We start from the raw sequence: 15,223 nt of genomic DNA on the forward strand, positions 1-15,223 counted from the left end.
CAGTTTCTGCTCTTGATGAATAGATGACGCTTCAGGCCTACCGTGAAAAACTCTGTTCTGATCCGGCCTTGAGGTATACCCCCGAAGCGGGTGCTGAGAGAACGCGGGTTGGTTGGCTTGGGCGCTGGAATAATCCAGTGTCTGATATTGACCCGTCTATCACGCTCCTGGTGTACCGCGGCAGACTTTTCTTTGAACAAACCCTGCAGAATACTCCTGAAGCCAAAGCTTAAAGAGGGCATCTGGCCCGCCTGCCACCTTGGGGTTTCACGTTGTGTTCCAACTCCAGCAAAGCTGCTGAGTCCAAGCTGAGTTCCAGCTCCAGTCAAGCCGCTGAGTCCATGCTAAGTTCCAGGTCCAGCCCAGCGACGCTTCTAACTGAGCCTCCAATCCCAGTTCAAGTGGCGCTTCCACTCAAGCCTCCGAGTCCAGTTCGAGTGGCGCTTCTGAGCCTTCGATGCCTGTTCAAGTGGCACTCCTAGCCGAGCCTTTGCCGAGTTTGAGTTCCAGCCAAGCTGCTGAGTCCAAGCCAAGTTCCAGCTCCAGCCAAGATGCGGAGTCCGAGCCAAGTTCCAGCTCCAGCCGAGATGCTGAGTCCGAGTCAAGTTCCAGCTCCAGCCAGGATGCTGAGTCCACTCCGAGTTTGAGTTCCAGCCAAGAAGAGGCTGAGTCCACGCCGAATTTGAGTTCCAGCCCAGAGGATGCTGAGTCCGGATCGAGTTGCAGCAGTGCCAGCCATGATGCTGAGTCTGGATCGAGTTCCAGTTCCAGCCAAAATGTTGAACCCATTCTGAGTTCCAGCTCCAGCCAAGAGGCGAGTTCCAGTCCGAGTTCCAGCCCTGATGCCAGTCCGAGTTCTAGTCCTGATTCCAGTCTGGGTACCAGTCCCGGGTCAGTTCTTGATTCCTGTTCAGATTACCGTCCAGCTACACCTGGTCATGTTTTGAGGCTCCTCCGTAGATTTCACCATTGTTACCCGTGGAGACCTGAATTCCCTGTGGAGGTCGGGGGGGGGGGCCTTGAGGGGGAGATACTGTTACGTCTGTGCTAACCTCGCCCTCTGGTGGCCAGAACCAGTGGCTGCTATGGACTATCACCCATTCCAGACTTTAGCCCAGTCCAGTCCGGATCTTCCAGGCTGCCAGACTTGTCTGTCTTGTTTGGCCCTGCACAGCACACATAGCTGTCTGGTGATTGTTGCAGCTGAGCTCCAGGTGCTGCTGGGCTTATTAGCCATTTTGATACACTCTGCCTTTGCATCGTCTAAGGCCCTGGTATGTTGGTGCTTGTTGCACTTCAGCCTGAGTTTGTTTCCTTCTTCTAGTTTCTTGCCTGAAGTTCTTGCCTGTTTCTGGTTAGTCTATGTTTAGTTTAGGGTTTGCTTGTTTCTTAGTCTTGCTCCTTGTTTGTAGTTCTTTGTGTAGTGCTTACTTAGGTTTCTGTGCTGTCTGTCTTCAGTGGCTGCTTGCAGCTTTTAGTTCTTTCCCTTGTTTGTCAGTGTTTGTTTCCTGCTTTTGTGGTTGCTTGCAGCTTCCAGTTTCTGTCCCCTAGCTTGTCCATTCCCTGCCTTGTGTTGTCTTTGCTGTGAGTCCTAGCCCAGTTTCCTGCCTTGTTGCCCCTGTTTATTCCTTTCCCCTCTGACCCTCAGTCCTGGTTCTGCCTAGTGGGTTTCCAGTCCTGCCCTGTCCTATAAGTCCTGCCGGCCACTTGAAGCCAGGGGCTCAACTCTTGGTGAAAGGTGGCCAAGTGCAGGTGAAGTTTAGGGTACCTGCTCTGCTTAAGTCCTGCCTGTTTGCCTCTGCTGCAACTCCAGTACGGAGTTCCAGTCCTGTTCTGCCTAGTCTCTGGTGTGGGGTGGTTTTGCCCATGGGCTCACAAACCAGTTTCCAGCTTTGAAAACGTGACATCAGTGCTCGGGCGGCTGACGTTGCCTCCTCACTGGTCTTTCGATTGCGCCAGTGACCTCCTGCTGGGAACCGATCCACCCCGAGGGCGTCTTTACACCTTATCTCGCGAGGAGTCCCGTGCCATGAGGGAGTACATCCGAGAGAACCTCCTCAAGGGCTTCATTCGAGCATCTACTTCGCCGGCAGGGGCCGGGTTCTTTTTTGTATCGAAGAAGGACGGGTCTCTCCGCCCCCGCATAGACTACCGGGGGGTTGAACAAGATCACGGCGAAGAACCGGTACCCACTTCCACTCATTCTGGAGTTGTTTGACCGCCTTCAAGGGGACAAGATTTTCACCAAACTGGATTTGCGTGGGGCCTACAACCTGGTGCGGATCCGGGAGGGAGACCAGTGGAAGACGGCTTTCAACACCCACGAGGGGCACTTTGAGTACCGGGTAATGCCGTTTGGCCTCTGCAATGCCCCTGCGGTGTTTCAAAACTTCGTGAACTTCATTTTTCAAGACCTGCTCTACACTTCAGTAATCGTGTACCTAGATGACATCTTGATTTTCCCCTCCTCTCTGACCCAGCATGTTTCTCACGTCCGCAAGGTGCTCCAGTGCCTCCGGGAACATCGGCTGTATGCCAAACTGAAGAAATGCTTGTTCCACCAGCAGAGTCTTCCGTTCCTGGGGTATATCGTTTCCTCCACCGGATTGCAAATGGATCCTGGGAAATTGACAGCAATCCGTGACTGGCTGGCTCCCCAGGGGCTGCGGGCATTGCAGAAGTTCCTGGGGTTCGCCAATTACTACCAGCAATTCATCCAGGATTACTCCCTCATCACAGCTCCACTGATGGCCCTCACGAGGAAGGGCGCTGATGTCAAGAACTGGACGCCGGAGGCGGTTGCTGCATTTACTACCCTGAAGAAAGCGTTCCTTTCCGCGCCGGTCCTCCGCAGTCCAGATCCTACCCAGCCCTTCTTGGTGGAGGTGGACGCTTCAGCAATGGGAGTAGGAGCCGTGCTCTCCCAGACATCTGTGGCCGGGAAGAAGCACCCTTGTTTCTTCTTCTCCCGTAAGTTCACCCCCGCGGAACGGAACTATATGGTGGGAGATCGGGAACTGCTGGCGCTCAAGTTAGCTTTTGAAGAGTGGCGCTACTTGCTGGAGGGAGCAGCGCATCCCTCGCCAGGCCCGGTGGTCACTGTTTTTTGCATGGCTCGACTTCCGCCTGATCTTCAAGCTGGGGGATAAGAACGTCCAGGCAGATGCCATCCTGCAGTTTCGAGGCTCCCGAGGACCAGGAGGAGCCCTGCCCCATGTTGAACCCAGCCTGTATTCCCTCCATATCTGGAGCTAGCGCCGCTTGCCGGAAGGCCGTCCCGTAGGAAGTGGGTCTCTGTAGGAAGGTTTTACGCTGGGGGCATGCTTCCGAGTTCACTTCGCCGGACACTTTGGGTTCCACAAGACTCTCCATCTGATCTCCCGGTCATACTGGTGGCCTCGGATGGCGCAGGATGTGCTGCAGTATGTGTCCACCTATCCAGTGTGCGCCCGAACTAAGAGTTCCCATCAGAGGCAGTGGGGCTTGATGCAGCCCATGCCGGTACCCCAGCAGCCCTGGGAGGACCTGTCCATGGATTTCATCACTGATCTACCGGTTTCCCAGGCCAACACTGTCATTTGGGTGGTAATAGATCGATTCTCCAAGATGGCTCATTTCGTTCCAATGAAGGCCTTACCCACTGCTGCCAGTCTTGCTGCCAGTTTCATCACCCAAATCTTCAGGCTCCATGGATTACCCCAAAGGATCATCAGTGACCGAGGCTCACAGTTCACCTCCCGCTTTTGGAGAGCATTGTGTTCAGCCTTTGGGGCAACCACCCTTTTCTCATAAGCATACCACCCGCAAACTAATGGTATGGTGGAGCGGGTCAACCAGACGGTGAAGGCGTTCCTCCGGTCCTACTCTAATCAGCGCCAGGATGACTGATCCACGCTGCTACCCTGGGCTGAATTCGCCTATAACAACAGCCTGCATTCAACCTCCCGGACTACACCCTTCAGCACCATCTATGGACTCCATCCACGTCTACCTCCGCTAATTTCCCCCGCGGAGGTCCCACCTCAGGTGCAGCCCATGGTCCGTTCGCTTCAGGAGGTTTGGAGGAAGGTCCAGGCACAGTTACGATGGGCAGCGGTCAAGGCCAAGGAGACAAGTGGCTCCCACGTTCCTGCTGGGACAGAAGGTATAGCTTAGCACCCGGTACCTGCGACTGCAACTTCCATCGCTCAAGTTTGCTCCACGGTTCATTGGACCCTTTGTGGTATGCTCCAGGATAGGAGCAGTGACTTACCGGTTGCACCTACGTGTTGTGTTGCTCCCTGCCTTGACCTTGGACTGTTCTTTGACTATTCTTTGCTCTGCTGTTTACGGGCTCCTGGACTGTGTTTGTTTGCCCACCTGTCTGGTCAGTGGTCGTGCAACCCCACCGGTTCTGGAAGTCCTGCCGGCCGCTTGAACCCAGGGGCTCAACTCCTGGGGGACAGTGGCTAAGTGCAGGTGAAGCTAGGGGTTGCCTGGCTGCCTGACCGAGTGCGGTGGCACTCCATCCTCGCAGTACTCAGTCGGGGCACAAGGGCTCACACATCCCCAGTCATAACAGGTACAAGGGGTGGCAATATTCAATGCCAGCATCTGCATAGCTAAATGGGCAAATTTAGGACAGCTCAAAAGCTGTCCTAATTTGGGCAGCTTAGCTATGTGGGTGCCAGCACCAAATACCGTCTGGGACCCACATAGCTTTCCAAACCCACAACCTCCCAGTGGAGGTGGTGGAGACAAGGAATCTGAATTCAAGATATTGCCTTTATCTGCTGTCATTTTCTCTGTTTCTATGTTAAAACCTCTGAGCCCCCTCCAGGCCACCAAGAGCCTCCTCCTCCTGTTCCCCCTCCCCCAGCCCATGATCAAAAGAATCCCCCTCCCTCTCACCCCCCCCCCCCCCCCCCACTGAATGACCCCCCAATCCCCGCACTTTCAGTAGGCTTCCTGGGACCTACTTCCAATCCCTGGTGGTCTGATGGGGTCAGGATCAAATATCCCCCTCGCTCCTGCCCCTTGCAGCATCTTCCTGAAAATAGCTGCCACAACCTCTAAGCAGCTCACATAAAACAATATAATTAAGGACAAACAAAAAAATATTCAGAATTCTAAACCAAATAAACATTTTAAAAATCCAAAATTGGTATATATAATTACATAAGCATTGCTGTGCTGGGGCAGTCCAAAGGTCCATCAAACCCATCTATCCCACCTTCTGAGCCAGGTTTCTTGTAAAAACACAATATCCCACTTAAGCCTCCCCAGCTCTCTGAAAGCCTTCCTCCTTTTACCTGCATTATTCAAACCATTAAAATTCCAAGACTCAACTATGATAGATTTGTGCATACTGTAACCCAAGAAGGGCACACTATCTTGTTCCCTCTGAGTAGGGAACAATCCCCACCCCACCTCCCTACTGCTAATTCCTCCCCCATCCCTTCTCCCCATCCAAGTGATGCTGATCATTTCCCCAGTGGATCAGCCTCTCTTTAGAGAAAATAATGCCATGACAAGAAGGCCGATACACCAAAACCCTCCCTCCTCCCCACCACCAAGCATGGTTTATATTTGAATTAGTTCATGTTTCTTCCACCAGAAGAAACCAGTAGAATTTTTCAAAATGTTCAGTATATCTGGGATATGTTCCAGCACTCACTTGCCATTACAATATATTGACCCAAGTCAAAAGGCCACCATTATATTGGTGGTTTAAACTTCTTGAGTGGCCCAAAAAAGTCCCACCACCCAGTCAAAACCAGCTGAAGAATGTATTTAGAGGCTGGTCCAATGAGCGTCTCAGCTGACAGATTTTAAGCTTTTTTGCGAGTGTCCACCACTTGTTGCCAGGCTGAGTCATACCGGGGCTCCGGTTGAGCAGATACCTGATGGGAAAGCGACAGAGGGAATACTAATGCAGCCCATTTCTTTCAGGACTCCCCAGGACTCTTCCCGCTATTGTAATCCTCAGTGCAACTGGAAACATCGAGCGATATTTATATCCTCCAGTGCGCAAGAATTGAGTGACACCTTGAAACACTGAACACTGGCAGATGCTTCAGGTGCATGCTGAATTTGAGCAACATCCTATTTGTGCATTTTGTTGTGGAAAACAATTGGTGAATACCATAACTATAAAAGGCTTGATTAGGGTGAGGGCAATGTGGACGATCTGGGACATTTTTCTTGTGGTGAATATCAATGGTGCCCCTCTACTATAGAATGCATGGATTGGGAATACCCTATTACTCAACATTTGTCTGTGTGAGTTGATCTACGTTGACTGTACTTCAAGACCTGTTAAAATACAGTTGATGGCGCATAAATCAAGAATTGTGAACAAAGTACCGTTAGTCCAACATTAGTTGGACCATAGCAATAGAGTAGGTGATATCCGGTGGTGTATTATTGATCATATTCATTTCGGGTGGGAGGGTGGCAACTCTGAACATCTATGAAAAGAGCAAAGATGAATTTTTTTTATCTTAATACAATGGTTTGAATGCGGAGCTGGAATGGTGGATGTTGACTTAATTGCTTTTGTGAGTTTTAATTGAATGACCTATCACACGCTGTGTTCAAATCATGTGTCTTATTTTAAAATTCAGCGGAAGGCGCTGTTGCCGTGTTTGAAGAGAGACACTATGCAAGATGTTGAACAATTTAAAGTATAGGTTGGTTTTTGCAAGTGAATTCGTGTTGAAGAAGTTGGAATTTGTAATTGATTTTTTTTTTAAATCTTGCAGCGGACCACTTCCCTGATGCTTATAAACCTGACCATGTTGGCAGTGTGTCCGTTGTCTAAAACTAAAGCTAAGTATTCAACTATACTTTATGAAGATAAAAGAGTTATAAATAGAATTGAGAAAAAGGACCGATGAAGATTTGGTGGTGTCCATAAGCATCATTAGGAGAACCGGAATGATTTGAGACTTCACTCTTGGTGTCCAACATTAATCTGAAGGTGGAACGCCATACTATTTGCAACAAAACAAAGCCGGGCGCCTTCTAGCAAACTATCTCAAAGAAAAGAGGTTTCAATGCAAAGTAACTTCTATCAGAGTTCACTCCAGTAACATTCCCATAGTGAATGATGTAGACACTTTAGAACAGTTTCAACAATTCTACAAAGCATTTATACTTTTCAAAATCCACTGCTTCAACTCAAGACCTTAATAATTTTTAATACCCCTTCCACATCTGACACTCACTGAAGCTCAAGCCAAACAATCAGAATCCCCAATAACAATATCAGAAACTCATTCTGCAATCAAGGTGCTACTACTAAACAAAGCACCAGGGCTAGATTGCTTTAGTGCTTAATATTATAAATGTTTCTCTAAAGAACTCTTCCCACTATTAAAATCCTTATTTACCAATATAACATGACAACAAGCTGAAGGCACCTTTCCTCTTGCACAAATTAATAAAGCAAAAACATAAGGACAATAATCTTTTATTTCTTTACAACTCTGCCTACAGTGTTCATTCAGCCTGTCCTGTCTCCCTGTAGCTTTCGGGTGGAACTGAGTGGTCTGGTCGGAAGGCTACGCATTACCTGAACTTTCTAACACTTCTGGTTGCAATTTTCTGGCTAGGAAGGGATCTTGGTGCCCCAGCTTCGTTAAGCCGAAGAAGGCCATGGCGGATTTCAGTGTAGCAGGGGAGCTGACCTTTCTTCACCTGCACCACTGACTGAAAGCTGGCGTCACGAGCAGATTTACTCCGTTACCATGACATCAAGATCAAGCCAATCAACGTGCAGCTCAGAGTGGCCCGTCCGACCCCCCCCCCCCCCCCCGGCAATCACAACGTAACAGAATTTCATAATTAATTTCACACACTGCCTACAAGATATGTAATAGACAGTCAGACTCTATATCAGAAACCTAAAAAACACTAATATCGCCGCTTTACGCAACATCACCGATCAACGACCGCCTACCACCCTGCCCAATCCAACCTTCTGAATTCCACACTACTATTCCACCTAATTTGCGTACAATTTCCACAGGAAGTGACGTTCATCGAAGGCGCGTTCTTTCCTACGTTATGCGCCGTACGTGTGTTGCGTGCGTAGGCGTCGGGCGCGTACGTCAACGTGCGTGCCGTGCTGCCGAGCTATGGAGGCGAGCCGCTGGTACTTCAGTCGGGAGCAGTTATCGAAAAGCCCCTCTCGTCGCGCGGGTCTTGACCCAGACAAAGAACTTTCGTACCGCCAGCAAGCCGCCAATCTACTGCAGGATATGGGCCAGCGTCTTAATGTGTATCCGTGTGTTCGGGAGGAGAAGGAGGCTTGGGCCCACTGCCGAGAGCCGGGCCTGTTCTCCGGCGTGTGCGGAAATACATACATACGCTTATATAGGTTTATGTTATATATGTGTATGTATATGTTTTCCCTCCGTAGTCTGCATAATTTTCTATTTACATGTACATATAGTCCCGTTTGTCCAAATAGATGGTTCTGTCCCTGGATAGGGAAATCATATACTATAGCATTCCTAAATCGTCATAATCACTTGCCTCAAGTTGTACTGTATTTCTTACTCTACTTCATCACACTTTGTCACTCCCTCTCTTCTGTAGGAAGGTAGATTATTTAAAAAGGTTTGCGATAGTTATAGTAATGTGCTGCATAGAAATCCATTGTCAGAGTAGCATGCTAAACATTTAAATATAATCAATTTTGTTATTGTCTAACTTTGTTTTAAATTGTGAATACTAGTGATTAGGACAGCAGTCAAACCTCTTGAAGTCCTAAGTCATATTTTTGGGGCTTTTGTCTGTATAATATTCCGCTAGGCTGTACGGTCTCTGATTCAGTGGATTCCCAAGAGAGGCTTTCACAGTTTCCTATATATTTTCTTATATTTACAAATGAATTAAATGATTTAATAAAGAACAAACACAAGTAAAATAAGTGGAAAAAATGGATCAGGATAAAGGCTGGAGTGGCCTTCCGACAAGTCCAGTAGTTGAGAAGTAGGACCAGTGCCAGACAGGTTTCTGTGGTCTTTGCCCAAAAATTGGCAGGGAATGACAGAGATTAAGTATGCCAGCATTTATTCATGAAGAAATTAAACCTATGCAGAGTGCCCGATTCATCTCTGGCCACATTGTTGGGCAGCCTGGATGAACTGTGCAGGTATTTTTTTATCTGGGGACATTTATTATGTTACATATAGATTTTTGTTAGTGTGCATATGTGGCTCCAAAGAGAAAACGTGTAAGCAGCAGAAAAATAGAGATGGTGGTTTCTTTTTAAACTTTGGAAGATATTTTATTTGCTAAGCTTTTTTTCTCTTCTATAGATGCAATATGGGAGAATCCCTTTAGTGCCCTTAGCATTTTGTGAACTGTTAAACCCAGATCCGGGTGAGAGAAGTAGTCTCTTGATGGTGATAAAGGGGAAATGGGACTTGATATACCGCCTTTCTGAGGTTTTTCCAACTACATTCAAAGCGGTTTACATATATTCAGGTACTTATTTTGTAAGAAAGATGTGCATAAAAATGTTATGCTACACTAGCACTGTCTTCTACTGAGTTAGAACATGAGCAGTGGTTGGAAAGGGTTAACACAGGTATAAGTTTTCTAAAGTCTTAAGGTTGAGGCTAGGACTTGTAGAATTTCTCTCAATTTTCCTTAACCAGATTTCACCAGTTCTCAACTAACTATCAACACAGCTATTGTTTACATGCACCGATTCTACATGGTCCAATCCTTTACCCAGTTTCATCGAAATGTAAGTAAAATTTAACTACTGTCCTAAATTTCTATAACACTATAATGGAATTTTACCTGAGATAGTAAACTTACATTGTACAGCACCTTCTAATCTTGATTCTGTATGTTGGTGGGAAAAGACCAGTTGTTAACTCTGATTTACACAAAATACAGTAAGGCAAGAAAATGTATATGGTTCCCCACAGCTTGGGAGGTAGCTTTGAAGTTTGAACCTTCTTTTGGAACAAAGAAGAACTGGACGCTGTATTTGATCTAGTCCCTTGAAGAGGTTGTGTTGCAGTGAGTTAGGTCTGTACAGTTGTTGACTGCTGCATGTAAGTGTTTTGAGGTTATGTGTGAACTAAGAACCCATAGTTCAAATCCCATTTCACCCAGTGGTAGTCCTGCATCATGTGCCAACTTAATTTGTAAGCTCACTTGGATAAGAAAATACCTTACTGTACCTGAATTTGTAATTTGGAAAGGCAAAAAGTTAAAATCCTTATTTTATAAAATATTTAATGTGTATTTGAGAGAAAAAAAACTATCATAAGTTTTGTGCCTACCCAGAACCACACAAGTGCAGGTAGTTGTGCTTTGTAATTAAAGGGCTTATTTCTAAAACCCTCTAAGGCCATGTTAATTAAATTTGAATTTAGAGGGTTTTGGAAATAAGTGGTTACAAGTGCCTGGGGGTGGCTCCTGGCTTGCCAGTTGTTAGCCGGGTGTTAGAGGCTATAGCAGCTTCACTTTGAAGGCACATAGGTTAGCCCTTTCCCTGCCTTACCCATGCCCCCGTGGATGTGGACATATTAGCTTGCTTTTCCCTGTCCTTTCCCACTCAGTGGATGCAGGCACATTGGTTCGCCTTTCCCACTCATCTGAGCCTCTGGAGTTCTTATTACCTCTGCTTTCCTCACAGCGTTTAAAAACAAAAAATGGAACAGAGGTTTTCCTTTAATTCTTCTATGGGACAGGAGCTGTGATACTCGGTCCGGTGAGATAAGAGTGTTTTCTAACTCCTCCGGGGTGGGCCTGCGATCGGGGCGTTTTTGGCGCGAAACCGCCATTTTGAATTTTCCCGCCGTTTTCGGCGATGGCTACAGAGAATGTAAAGCGCTGTTCCCGGTGTGGCAAGTGCAAATCAGCAGCGGGGCTCTGTAAATCGTGCTGTACAGGTGTAAGAGCCAGCCCGAGCATGGCGAGCGATGATTCTTCCCGCTCAGAGCTGGCAGCGGACGCCATTTTGAATTCTCTGCATGGCACGGCCTCCGTAGAGACGGAGAGCCCTGAGCTCGGGGGGGGGGGGGGGGGGGACACCTCGAATTGAGGCTGTTCAGGGAGCGGCTAGCCCCGGACGGGATCTGGGTGCCCAGGGCGAGTTTTTCTCCCCTGATTTTGTGTTGTTATTGCATAAAGCATACATGCTGAAAAGAGCTCTCCCTCAAGGGTCGTCTGAGGCCCCTTCTATTGTCCCCCCCGGTGGATTCTGGCCTGGGACTGCCCACTGAGGCTATTTTCCCTGATAATTGGCATAAAGAAAAGTGTAGAAGGGCTAATTCCCCTTCAGATTGTGGTGCACCTCCTTTTTCCCTCCCGTGGTCGTGCTGTGAGGATTCGGAGAGTTCTGGCAGGCCTTTGTGGTCTGAGGAGCCAGAGTCAGGTGCAGAATTACCACAGGATCTGGATGATCCCTCCGCGGTGAGGATTTTCCACCGTGATGAGCTGCCAGCGCTTATTTCAGATGCCCTACAGGTCCTTTCTGTTGAAGAGCCTGACAGTGGCACGGCCTCCTCTGTGAATCCTAGGATGGCTAGTACCAAAAAGCCTGCTCGAGCCTTTCCTTAGTATGACTCCATCCAAGAGCTTATTTCCGCTCAGTGGGCTGACCCCGAGGGACCTTTGAAAGTTTCCAGGGCTATGGGGCAATTATACCCTCTGCGTGAGGAGGATTTGGCTCGCTTTGCAATGCCTAAAGTAGATGCCCTAGTCACTGTGGTGACAAAGAGAACTACCCTCCCTGTGGAAGGAGGAGTTGCCCTGAAGAATATACAAGACCGTAGGCTGGAAGCAGCACTTAAACGGTCCTTTGAAATTGCAGGTCTTACTGTTCGGGCGTCTGTATGCAGTTGTTATGCTGCTAGAGCCTGCCTGGCGTGGTTGCAACAGGCAGTGGAACAGCCCGGAGATGGAGCGGAGCCCTTCTCGGATGTGGCTCCGCGGCTGGAGTCGTCCTTGTCCTTTTTGGCTGATGCCCTTTATGATATTGTCAGAGCTTCGGCTAAACAAATGGCAGTAGCAGTGGCGGCTCGCCGTCTTATTTGGCTACGACATTGGGCAGCGGACATGGCCTCTAACCAAAAGGTTAGTGAAGTTGCCCTTTCAAGGCCTTCTATTTGGTGAGGAGTTGGAAAAGGCCTGGGAGATCCTAAACCCCAGCGCTTGCCCGAAGATAGGCCTTCTTCCAAGGGCCAGGCGGTCCACTCCTCTTATAGACCTCACTTCCGTGAAGCTAGAAGGTACCGTCCGGGGCGTTCTGCTGGGTTCACTTCTCGTGCCCGTTTTTCAGCAGAGGAACTCCTTTCGCTCGGACAAGCATTCCGCAGCCACCGGCTCTAGGCCTGGAGTTCAGGGGTGACCCTCTCAATGATGGTGCGCCGGCCCCCTCCTTGCTTCCTGTCATGGGAGGACGTCTTTCCCTCTTTGCCGAGGAGTGGGCCAATATTTCCTCAGATCAATGGGTTTTGGACCTGATCAGAGATGGCTACAGAATAGAATTCAACGCCCCAGTAAGAGACATGTTTGTGGAGTCCCGATGCGGTTCTGCCGCCAAACGGGTGGCGGTAGAGGAGACTTTGCAAGGTCTGATTCAGTTAGGGGCCGTGTCCCCGGTACCTCCCGCCGAACACGGCTACAGCCAATACTCCATCTACTTTGTGGTGCCGCGAAAAGGTGGGTCTTTTCGCCCTATTCTGGACTTAAAAGAATTAAACAAGTCCCTGAGAGTGCGGCATTTCCACATGGAAACCCTGCGCTCTGTCATTACTGCGGTACAGCCAGGAGAGTTTCTCACGTCTCTGGACCTGAAAGAAGCTTACTTGGACATACCAATTTGGCCCCCGCACCAGATGTTTCTGAGGTTTGCGGTGTTGGGAAAACATTTCCAGTTCCGGGCCTTGCCTTTTGGTCTCGCCACAGCTCCCCGAACCTTTTCGAAGGTAATGGTGGTAGTAGCTGCTTTGCTCAGGCGAGAAGGTATCAGGGTTCACACATACCTAGACGACTGGCTCATCAGAGCAGACTCTGTAACAGAGAGCTATCAAGCTACAGCCAGAGTGGTCTCAGTACTTCAATCTCTAGGCTGGGTCGTCAATATGGCCAAAAGTCACCTGACACTCTCGCAATCTGTAGAATATTTGGGGGCCAGGTTCGACACAGACTCGGGCTGTGTATACCTACCCGAGCTAAGGCGGTGCAAGCTTCAGAATCAGGTCCGTCTGCTCCTGAGGATGCCCTGCCCGTGAGCTTGGGACATTGTCCAGCTGCTGGGATCGATGACAGCCACATTGGAAGTGGTGCCCTGGGCAAGAGCGCACCTGAGACCTACCTCTACAGTATTCCCTACTTCAAAGATGGTCTCCAGTTTCTCAGGATTATCAATGTAGACTTTCTTGGCTCCCTGCGGCCCGACTCAGCATGGAGTGGTGGCTCTCAGACAGCATGCTGCGGCGAGTAAAGCCGCTGGCGCTCCCTGATTGGTGTCTAGTAGTGACAGATGCCAGCCTGAAGGGCTGGGGCGCACATTGCAAGGGGAAGCATGCCCAGGGTCTATGGGCGCCCGAGGAGTCGGAGTGGTCCATCAACCGCCTGGAGTTGAAAGCGGTGTTTCAGGCGCTTCTGGCCTTTCAAGTGACCCTGGAAGGATTGGCTGTCAGAGTGGCCTACATAAATCGACAAGGCGGCACTCAGTGCAGAGCACTGGCCGTGCAAGCTGAACAGATTTGCCACTGGGCCGAGCCACATCTTCAGTTTCTGTCGGCAGCTCACGTTGCAGGTCAGAGCAACGTGCAAGCCGATTATCTAAGCAGGCATCAGATCGATCCAGCAGAATGGGAACTAGCAGACTGTTACATTCCTCACCTGATTCCAGGCCTGTGCGTCTGATTCGCCGGCGAGGTGCAGTCCGGCAGAGCTAGCCGCTTTTTGATGTTTCTCCAGGATGGGTCGGTTTCAGTTTCCCAAGTCTGGCAGCTGTCATCTGGCTTAGAGCACAGGCAGCGGCCATCTTGGCTAGCTCAGGAGGGGCGGCCATCTTGTATAAACGAGATCAGGAAGGAACTCCATATTTGGTCTTGGGAAGATCTCCTATGGGGGCAGCCATGTTGGCTTCACCTGAGTGTGGTTTGCTCAGATTTCCTCACTATTTAAAGCACTGCCTCCAGGCCTTCATTGCTTCGGCCTCATTTGTTCTGAGGAGTTGCTGTCGGAGTGCTGTTCACCGACTTCCTTCTGTTCCTGTTTTTCCTGTGACCAGACCTTGGCTAGTTATCTGGGATTTCGCTTGTTTGCTGCCTGCCTTGACTCTGGACTGATCTGGCTATTTCTTTGCCTGTTGGAGTACTGGTTCTGGACAGTGTCTGTTTCCTGCTATCCTGGTCAGCGGCTGTGCAACCCCGCCGGTTCCTGAGTCCTGGTGGCCGTCTGCAGCTGGGGGCTCAACTCCCGGTGAACGGTGGTCGCTTCCCAGGTGAAGCTAGGGTTTGTCTGGCTGCCTGACCAAGTGCGGTGTCACTCTATCTCTGCCGTGCTCAGTTGGGGCTCAGGGGCTCACCACTACCGGGTCATAACAGACAAAGTATTCTTGCAGATATGTGCCAAATGGGGCAAGCCCGTGATGGCTCTTATGGCGACAAGTTCAAATGCCAACGTCCCGTGCTTCTTCAGCAGACGGAGAGATCCTCGCTCGGCAGGGTTGGATGCCTTGACTCATTCCTGGCCTCCGGGCCTACTATATGTGTTCTCTCCGTGGCCCTTGATAGGGCGCGTGCTCCTGCGGATTCAGCTGCACCCAGGAGAAGTGGTCCTCATCGCCCCGGATTGGCCCAGGAGGCCTTGGTATGCGGATCTCCGACATATGCTAGTGGAGGCTACCCTTCCTTTACCTCTGCTACCGAACCTGTTGTCACAGGGCCCGGTAGCCATGGAGGACGCCTGCCGCTTTGGTCTTATGGCATGGCGATTGAGAGGGCGCAATTGAGGGAGAAAGGCTGTTCAAACACAATCATTTCCACTCTCCTGCAGGCCCGCAAGCGTTCCACTTCTGTGGCTTATGTCAGGATTTGGCGCCAGTTTGAGTCTTGGTGTGCTTCAAAAGCGATCACACCCATGCGGGCTCCTGTCTCGCCGATTCTGGACTTTTTGCAGGATGGTGTACAAATAGGCTTGGCCTATAATTCCCTGCGGGTGCAAGTGGCAGCGTTGGCCTCCCTTCGTGGTAAGG

At 49.6% G+C, this 15,223-nt stretch overlaps 2 protein-coding genes across 4 annotated transcripts in view; one reads left to right on the forward strand and one right to left on the reverse strand.

Annotated features, from left to right (window-relative positions):
- The window catches only part of TEX49 (testis expressed 49), a 92,186-nt gene extending 84,479 nt beyond the window's left edge, over positions 1–7,707 (reverse strand). For all 3 annotated transcript variants that reach the window (XM_030196839.1, XM_030196837.1, XM_030196838.1), the window contains exon 1: positions 7,556–7,707. In XM_030196839.1, the coding sequence (XP_030052699.1) occupies positions 7,556–7,640 (85 nt within the window). In that variant the 5' untranslated portion in view covers positions 7,641–7,707. The remainder of the gene's footprint in view (positions 1–7,555) is intronic.
- A 400-nt stretch (positions 7,708–8,107) lies between these two features.
- Positions 8,108–15,223, forward strand: part of CCNT1 (cyclin T1) — a 36,710-nt gene continuing 29,594 nt past the window's right edge. Inside the window, 2 exon segments of the mRNA XM_030196840.1 lie at positions 8,108–8,263; positions 9,661–9,742. Of these exon segments, the coding sequence (XP_030052700.1) occupies positions 8,121–8,263; positions 9,661–9,742 (225 nt within the window). The 5' untranslated portion in view covers positions 8,108–8,120.

Source organism: Microcaecilia unicolor, chromosome 3 (genome assembly GCF_901765095.1).
Source record: "Microcaecilia unicolor chromosome 3, aMicUni1.1, whole genome shotgun sequence".
Classification (NCBI taxonomy): Eukaryota; Metazoa; Chordata; class Amphibia; order Gymnophiona; family Siphonopidae; genus Microcaecilia; species Microcaecilia unicolor.